We start from the raw sequence: 8,446 nt of genomic DNA, 5'->3' as shown, positions 1-8,446 counted from the left end.
TTACTACTTTTCATATAGGGTGTACATACACCCATGGACCAAACGTCCGCATCTGATGTGTTTAATTATTTTTGTGCGGCGGCTCAGTCAAACGGTACGAAAAGTTATGGCAAAGCAACGATTTTTTAGCTTTTTTTAATCGTACAAAATAAAGATACAATCAAGCATCAATATCATATATGGATACTTGACATACAGTCACAACAAAGCAAAGCCTGGCATCCAGCCAAACATAGCAGCAAAGCATCCAGCTATAACAAAGGCATAGCATTGAAGCATCTTGGCCATAACAAAGCAAAGCTAAATTAGTGCTAAATCACTCTATGGCTCGCCATTAGCGACAAAATCCATTTCTAGCGAAACACGCATAGCGTTAGGGTGATGCCCCTCTAAACGATACAACCAACTATTTGAACTTTGAGTCTAATTATCTGAGATGTACAATTTGTTTATTAGTTTCTTCACGAATGACCGAAATCTCTATTGACTCAAACAGGGTTACATCTGCATAAATGAGAAAGATGTGGCAATACACTATAGAACCTAACGTAGTAAAACTTTTATCTGGCTTATATATTAGATAAAAAGAACACCAGGTACATACATGTAAGAGCCCACACTACAAAAACAAGGACCACCTTGACCTTATTCGAATTCACATCGTGTTTTACAATGAATGATCTAGACCCCTCCATGCTTTGAGGCCAACTCTCAAATCAAAAGTTTGGACATTGGATCAACCCAAAACCATTGAGAACTGGGTCATGTGAGCCCGATAGCATTAAGCAAGACCAACACTGATTCAGGAGACATCTCAATTTATGTAGGATTAAGCAAGGTGCACGCGGGGAGTTTGAAGACAGAGTTTAGCTCCGGCTTTGTTTCTTTTTTTGGTTGTTTTCATCTCCCGAGCAAGTTGCTGGGCATTCGAGGTGATTAAGGGGAACCCTTAGCGTTCCTACTTGCCCTTGGTGTTGTTGGTGACAATTTAGGGTTCCCTTGCACTAAGGTGTGGAGGTGAAAGCGGTCTTGGGCCTTCAATCTATAAAGGTAAAGGATTGTGTTAGGATTTATAGAAGGAAACAAGTTGATGATACCTGAATCTAACAAAAGAATAAATGTTTGATCTAGCAATCGATGATATGGAGGAAAATGGTGAGGATCTAAAAATTCTAGCAATATGCTCCACATTCAGGCTATAAATTTGCGTGAAGGTCAGCCTAGAAGCATGTGAAAGGATTGTCATTTTGATCAAGTGGTGAGAATATGTTGTAGAAGGTTTTGAGGCCCAGCAAGATGTTTAGAGGGTGATGAAAGGGATGCCATGGGCAGTGGGGAGTCTACCGTCATTTTTTTCTTTCCTGTTGCATCTTTCCCATTTGGAGAAGGCATGGTAAATTATTATTGCGCCCTGTTCTTTCTTCCGTGATTTTTCTTACACTTATTTATTCATGGTACATAATGTGGATATTTGGTTGATGCATTGTACATAAAACATGTGTGATATTAGATTCAAGGGGATATTGATTCGTGAAGAACGTATTTCAGATTATGTATGAGACAAGAATTAGGTACTATATACTTCGTGTGAAATTTAAATTTCAAAAAGGTTATCCTATATCTTTCTTTCAGGGAAAGTGGTCCTATCTATGGTTGTATGTGTTAGCAGCTGACTAGTAGAGGGAAAAACCGGCAAAATGTGTCATATGAGCACGGGGGTACTGGAGCACGTTTTTGGGAAGCTCAAAAAAGGGGGTTTTAATGGCTTGAAATTTCTAATTTTTGTGTACATGCACGTATAGAAATGCAGTATGATGGGCCAAAATTTGACAAATATACGTGCTTGCATGTGAGAGATTAAAAAAAAGACAAATACATGCAAGTTTGGGGCTTGTTTTTAATTGCATCTGGCCGACTATTTTCTTTTGTGTGCAGCGTACAATACAGCATATTATTGACCGAAATTTCAAAGGTACTTAGACCACATGCATGCATATTTATGTAAAAAAAATCAAAACAAAATCAAAACTTTTAAGGAATTGTTTGGTGGTCAAAAAAGGTGCTCCAATGCCCCCATGTTCCAAAAGTTCGCTTTAGAAAAACCGGCTGCTTATTACGATACAGTAACCTTTGGTTGTCCATCGCTTGCAAAAAAAAGACCTTAGGTTATTCATGATCTCGCATGAACCAGTCAGCTGAAAAATTACCACTAGGCCAAATTTCACACGAATAAAATCACATGAATCGTGTGGGAAAAAACTAACTAAAAATGCTTCCATGCCTTGTAGGATCTGAGCTGTTGAATAAACCCGTCGATGCACCTCTTGTGGCATGCGCCGTCGACCACGATCTCCTGCATCTTCTTGGCGTTGGCCACGAAGGCCCTCCCGCCATCTTCCTCCACGGCGACGGCCCGCACCGTCGCCGCGACGTCTTCTCGGGTGAATGATCCGTCGCCTCCGTTTCTCGGCACCTGCACCCGACCTTCCTCCCCTCCACGAGCCGCGTGTTGGGCCCCTGGTCGCTAGAGATGGGCATCATGATCAGCGGATGCCCGAACAGCAGCCCCTCGATGATTGAGTTGACTCAAACAGGGTTACATCTGCATGAATGAGAAAGATGTGGCAATACACCGCGGAACCTAGTGTAGTAAGAAAGAAGTTTTCTTTTATTTGGCTTATATATTAGATAAAGATAACATCGGTTACACACATGTAAGAGCCCACACTGGGCAAAAGCAAGGACCACCTTGACCTTATTCACACCATGTTTACAATGAATGATCTAGACCCCTTTGTGCTTTGAGGCCAACTCTCAAATCAAAAGTTCGGACATTGGATCAACCTAAAACTGTCGATAATCGGGCATGTGAGCCAGATAGCATTGAGCAAGACCAACACTGATTTGGGAGACATCTCAAATTATGTAGGATTGAGCAGGGTGCACGCAAGGAGTTTGAAGACAGAGTTTAGCTCGAGGTTTGTTTCCTTTTTTTGGTTGTTCTCATCTCCCGAGCAAGTTGTTGGGCATTCGAGGCGATTAAGGGGAGCCCTTAGCATTCCTACCCTCCCTTGGGGTTGTTGGTGACAATTTAGGGTTCCCTTGCACTAAGGTGTGGAGATGAAACCGGTCTTGAGCCTTCCGATCTATAAAGGTAAAGGATGTGATTGGATTTATAGAAGGAAACAAGTTGATGATACCTGAATCTAACAAAAGAATAAAAATTTGATCTAGCAATCAATGGTATGGAGGAAAAAGATGAGCATCTAAAAATTCTAGCAATATGCTCCACATTCAGGCTATAAGTTTGCCTGAAGGTCAGCCTAGAAGGACATGATAGGATTGTCATTTTGATCAAGTGGTGACAATATGTTGTAGAAGGTTTTGAGGCTCAGCAAGATGTTTAGAGGGTGATGAAAGGGGCACCATGGGCAGTGGGGAGTCTAGCATCATTTTTTTCTTTCCTGTTGCATCTTTCCCATTTGGAGAAGCCATGGTAAATTATTATTGCTACCTATTATTTCTTCCGTGATTTTTCTTACACATTTATTCATGGTACACAATGTGGATATTTGGTTGATGCAATGTACATAAAATATGCATGATATTAGATTCATGGGGAATATTGATCCATGGAAAATGCTATTCCAGATTATGTATGAGACAAGAATTAGGTACTATATACTTCGTGTGAAATTTCAAAATTCAAAAAGGTTATCCTATATCTTTCTTTTAGGGAAAGTGATCCTATCTATGGTTATATGTGTTAGTAGCTGACGAGTAGAGGGGAAAACCGGCAAAAGTGACATATGAGCACGGGTGTACTGGAGCATGTGTTTTGGAAGCTACAAAAAAGGGATTTTTATGGCTTGAATTTTTTTAATTTTTGTGTACATGCATGTATAGAAGTGCAGTATAACGGGCCAAAATTTCACCAATATACATGCTTGCATGTGAGAGATTAAAAAGGACAAATAGATGCAAATTGGGGCTTGTTTTTAATTGCTTTTGGGCCAAAATATTTTCTTTTGTGTGCAGCGTACAATACAACATATAATTGACCAAAATTCCAAAGGTACTTAGACCACATGCATGCGTATTTATGTAAAAAAATTCAAAGCTTTTAAGTACTCCCTCCATTCCAAAATAAATGTCTTAAGCTTAGTATAACTTTGTACTAAAGTTAATATAAAGTTGAGACACTTATTTTGAAATGAAGGGAGTACTTGTTTTGGGTGGTAAAAAAAAGGTGCTCCAAAGCCCCACGTTCCAAAATCCGCTTTGGAAAAAACGGCTGCTTATTACTCTCTCCGTTCTGAAATAGATGACTCAACTTTATACAAAGTTAGTACAAAGTTGAGTCATCTATTTTGGAACGGAGGGAGTACGATATAGTAACCTTAGGTTGTCCATCATTTGCCAAAAAAAATGACCTCAGGTTGTCCATTATCTGGCATGAACTAGTCAGCTAAAAAGTTAACGGTAGACCAAATTTCAGATGAAACCTATTAGTGCAAAAGCCCCATACAGAGCTAGAAAAGTTCATAAATGTCTCATGGGGAAAAACTAAAAAATTGCTTTCAGGCCTTGTAAGATCTGAGCTGCTGAATAAGCCCGTCGATGCACCTCTCATGGCATGCGCCGTCGGCTACGATCTCCTGCATCTTCTTGGCGTTGGCCGTGAAGACCCTCCTGCCGTCTTCCTCCATGGCGACGGCCCGCACCATCGCCGCGACGTCTTCCCGGGTGAACGATCCGTCACTCTCGTTTCTCGGCACCTGCATCCCAACCTTCCTCCCCTCCATGAGTCGCGCGTTGGGCCCCTGGTCGCTAGAGATGGGTAGCATGATCAGCGGGTGGCCGAACAGGAGCCCTTCGATGGTCGAGTTCCACCCACAGTGGGTCAGGAACGCGGCAACGGCGTCGTGCGCCAGCACGCTGATTTGAGGAACCCACCCGGTCACCACGAGCCCGCGGTCGCGCGTGCGCTCCTCGAACCCCGGAGGGAGGATGTCGGCGTCCGGCACGCCGGACGGCTTCCGCAGGGCCCAGAGGAAGCGTGCCCCCGAGAGCTCCAGCCCGAGGGCCAGCTCGTGCACCTGCTCCGCGCGCAGTGGCACCTCGCTCCCGAGCGCGACGTAGACCACCGACTTATTGGCCGGTTGCGCGTCGAGCCAGCGCACGGCGGCGTCCTCCTTGCTGACACCGCGCCCTCCCTCAGGTGACGGTGGGAGGAGGCCGAGAGTGACAACCGGCTTGCCCGCGAGCGTGGTGAGGGCGGCGACGCTCTCGGGCTCCCACTCGGCGCAGCTCCGGATGGCCACGAGATTGCTCCTCGTGAGCGTCAGGAAGTAGCGCTCGGCGACCGTCATCCCCGACGCGTTCTGGGTGATCATTAGCTTTCTCCTCTCCGTCTCGAAGCTCGGCGCTTCTGCTGCCGATCGCTCTTTTCCGACGGCGTCGGCGGTGTGCTCGGACACCCCTGTGGCCCAGGCGGCGATCACAGTTGCGGCTCCCAGGAGAAGCATCACACATGGAACCTATAGCAAACAGTACACGTTGGTATGACCAGGGTTAAAAATTTCAACGTAATTTCAGTGAAATTTCTGAAATTCGCATATTTGAGTGGGTTCCAAAATATTTTTAACCTCAAATTTTTGAGACAGATTCAAACTTATTTTAAAATAAGTTTAAGTCATGTTAAAATTAAGTGAAATTTGAAATCTCAAAATCCGAAATAATTTACATATTACGGTAAGATCTGAAATTATTTTGTTTCCGAAATAAATAAAAAACCTTGGGCATATATGACATCGGCGGCATGGATCGATCGAGCTGAACTTGTACGTACATGGAACTGAAGCAACAGAGGGAAGAAGAGAACCTTATTTTGGACGGCGGACGCGGCGGCCCAGTGGTGGAAGGTGTCAACGATGAGCCAGTCCGGCCTGCTGCCAGCTCCGTCGACGCACGCGGCGCGCAGGAACTCTGAGAAGGGCGCGGCGAGGCCGTCGAAGGCCTCCCGGAGGAGCTCGAACTGGTCGTGCGGGACGTCGTTGGTCGACTCGGCGCCCTCGGGGAGGCCGTCCACGTGCGGGAGCGGCAGCGCCACAAAGTCGACGAGCGGCGCCACGGCGGGCCGGACCGGCGGGAGGCGCGCGATGTTGCGCGGCGTGGAGACGAAGGACACGCGGTGGCCGCGCGACGCCAGGCGCTCGGCGATGTCGAGGCACGGCAGCAGGTGGCCGAAGGCGAGCCACGGGCAGATCACCACGTGCAGCGGCGAGGAGGAGGAGGAGCCGTGGCCGTCGTCGTCCATTGTGATAGTAGAAGCACAACCCACGCGAACAGATCGGATTTTCTTGTACTCCATGGAGTATTGCTCTTTATATGTATATACATATACATACACTAGTTGGATCGATCGCGGGAGTCCATCCTCAACGCAATAGTACGAGATTGTACGTCATGGATGACACTTTGTCATTGTCCATGGGATCACTGCATAAAGCTGGCGGGCTCGCAACAGTTTGTATGGAGCTGGAGCTTGACATGTCCTAGGGAGCCAAATGGCGCCAATTGGGCTGAACTGAGAGAAGGAAAGACTGGATGATACCATAGACGACGACATCTCGTTTACCATTATTCTTCAGGGAAAAGATTGGGTAACTGTCAAACTGTCAATTCGCTCCATCGATCAGAGCATATCGCCCCGGATTCCCATTGTTTTCTGCTCCTTGAGGGCGATATATAAGGTGCACCTTGCTCCCGGCCCCCGATTCCTCGTTACTCCCGGCCGTGGCCGTAGACCTCTCCCGTTGTTCACCATGGCCGCCTCCGAGTTCGAGCCCTCGTCTCTGCACGTCGTCATCTTCCCGTGGCTCGCCATGGGCCACCTGCTGCCCTGCCTCGAGCTCGCCGAGCGCCTGGCCGCGCGGGGCCACCGCGTGTCCTTCATCTTCACCCCGCGCAACCTCGCCAGCCTCCCGCCGGTCCGGCGCAACCTCGCCGGCCTCTCGGACGGCGCCGAGTCCACCGGCGACCTCCCGCCCGACAAGTCCGACCTCCACAGAGCGGCGTTCGACGGCCTTGCCGCGCCTTTCGCGGCCTTCCTCAACGCCGCCTGCGCCAGCGGCAGGAGGCCCGACTGGATCGTTGCCGACTTCGTGCACCATCGGATCGCCGCTTCCGCCCAGGACCGCAAGGTGCCGTGCACCATGCTTCTCCCGTGCGCGGCTGGCGTCGCGGCCTTGGCTGGCTCGTCGTCGGAGTCCATGGACGCGGCGCCGAGGTTCGAGGCTGAGCTGACCAAGGCAACGTTCGCCAGGGAAGACGCGTCGGGGGCGTTCGTCATGGGCCGCTTCTTCATGACCTTGAAGACATCCAAGCTCATCGTTCTGCAGAGCAGCCCCGGGCTGGATCCCGACGCGTTCCCGCTCCTGACGAGGCTCTACGGCAAGCCGGCCGTCCCGCGCAGCCTGTTCCCACCGCCGCCCGACCGCGCCCGCAGCGCCAGCAAGAACGCCGAGGACGACGCGAGCATCACGTGGCTTTGTGGAGCGCACGGGCGGGCACCGGCTCGTGGCGGCGCGGTGCGTTCCTCAGGCGAGCGTTCTGGCGCACGGCGCCGCGGGCGCGTTCTTGGCGCAATGTGGGTGGGGATCGGTCCTCGAAGGGTTCAAGTTCGGACACCCCTAGGTCAGTCTGCCGATCGCCGGTGACCAGGGCCCCAACGCGCGGCTCATCATGGAGGAGAGGAAGAATTGAGATTATCTATAAATAATGGGACATGTTTATCTTGGCCCTGACTGACCTTTGTAAGTTGGTTGAAACTTTGTTCGTGTAAGTTGATTTTGGTACAAGAAGAAGAAAGAGAGGAGCTTGTCTTCCGCTCATGGAAGAGAGGCGCTCGTCGTGTCGTGTGCGCACTGCGTGACTCTACTTCTTTCACTTCAAACCAAAACAAGAAAACGCACTGCCATCAGAGAAAAGTGACTTCCGTTTGGCCCTGCTCGGCGTGCCCTAAAGCTGTTACGTGCCAATTAGGCAAGGAGTCGTAGGCCACGTAACGCGAGCACCTGGTTGCGGACCTAGGAGCAGGACAAGGGTAGTTAGTTGTCATGGTAGCCCAAGCTTGGGTTGTTGTTGTTGTTGCCATGGTCGATGCAATGTGTCGAGCCTCCATACATTATGTCACATTGCATCGTATTTCACTTATAGAATCAAATACGTCGAGCCTCCATGCATGCATTATGGCATGCGGCAAGGCATCAAGCTGGATGCAGGTGGTGTCGACGTTCCGCGGGCAAAAGAAGGTGTGAAGAAGACAAGGCATGCAGGAGCAAGATCAATTTGTAATTTTGTATGCTACCAGGCAAAATACTTGGATCTGATCTTTGGCGCTCTATTCGCAATTCGTCCATGCTTTGGACCGCTTCTCGTGTTT

General features: G+C 48.7%; 1 protein-coding gene across 1 annotated transcript; it reads right to left on the bottom strand.

The window, feature by feature from the left end:
• Positions 1-4,580: 4,580 nt before the first annotated feature.
• Positions 4,581-6,319, bottom strand: LOC119286945 (putative UDP-rhamnose:rhamnosyltransferase 1). The gene is made up of 2 exons (XM_037566415.1): positions 5,885-6,319; positions 4,581-5,540 (listed from the first exon to the last, which is right to left on the bottom strand). The coding sequence occupies exons 1-2, from the start codon at positions 6,317-6,319 to the stop codon at positions 4,581-4,583; spliced, it is 1,395 nt and encodes a 464-aa protein (XP_037422312.1).
• Between the last annotated feature and the right edge of the window lie 2,127 nt (positions 6,320-8,446).

This window comes from Triticum dicoccoides, chromosome 4A (assembly GCF_002162155.2).
Source record: "Triticum dicoccoides isolate Atlit2015 ecotype Zavitan chromosome 4A, WEW_v2.0, whole genome shotgun sequence".
Lineage (NCBI taxonomy): Eukaryota > Viridiplantae > Streptophyta > Magnoliopsida > Poales > Poaceae > Triticum > Triticum dicoccoides.
Note: the sequence above shows the minus strand (reverse complement) of the source record. Positions and strands in the feature narration are given on the sequence as shown.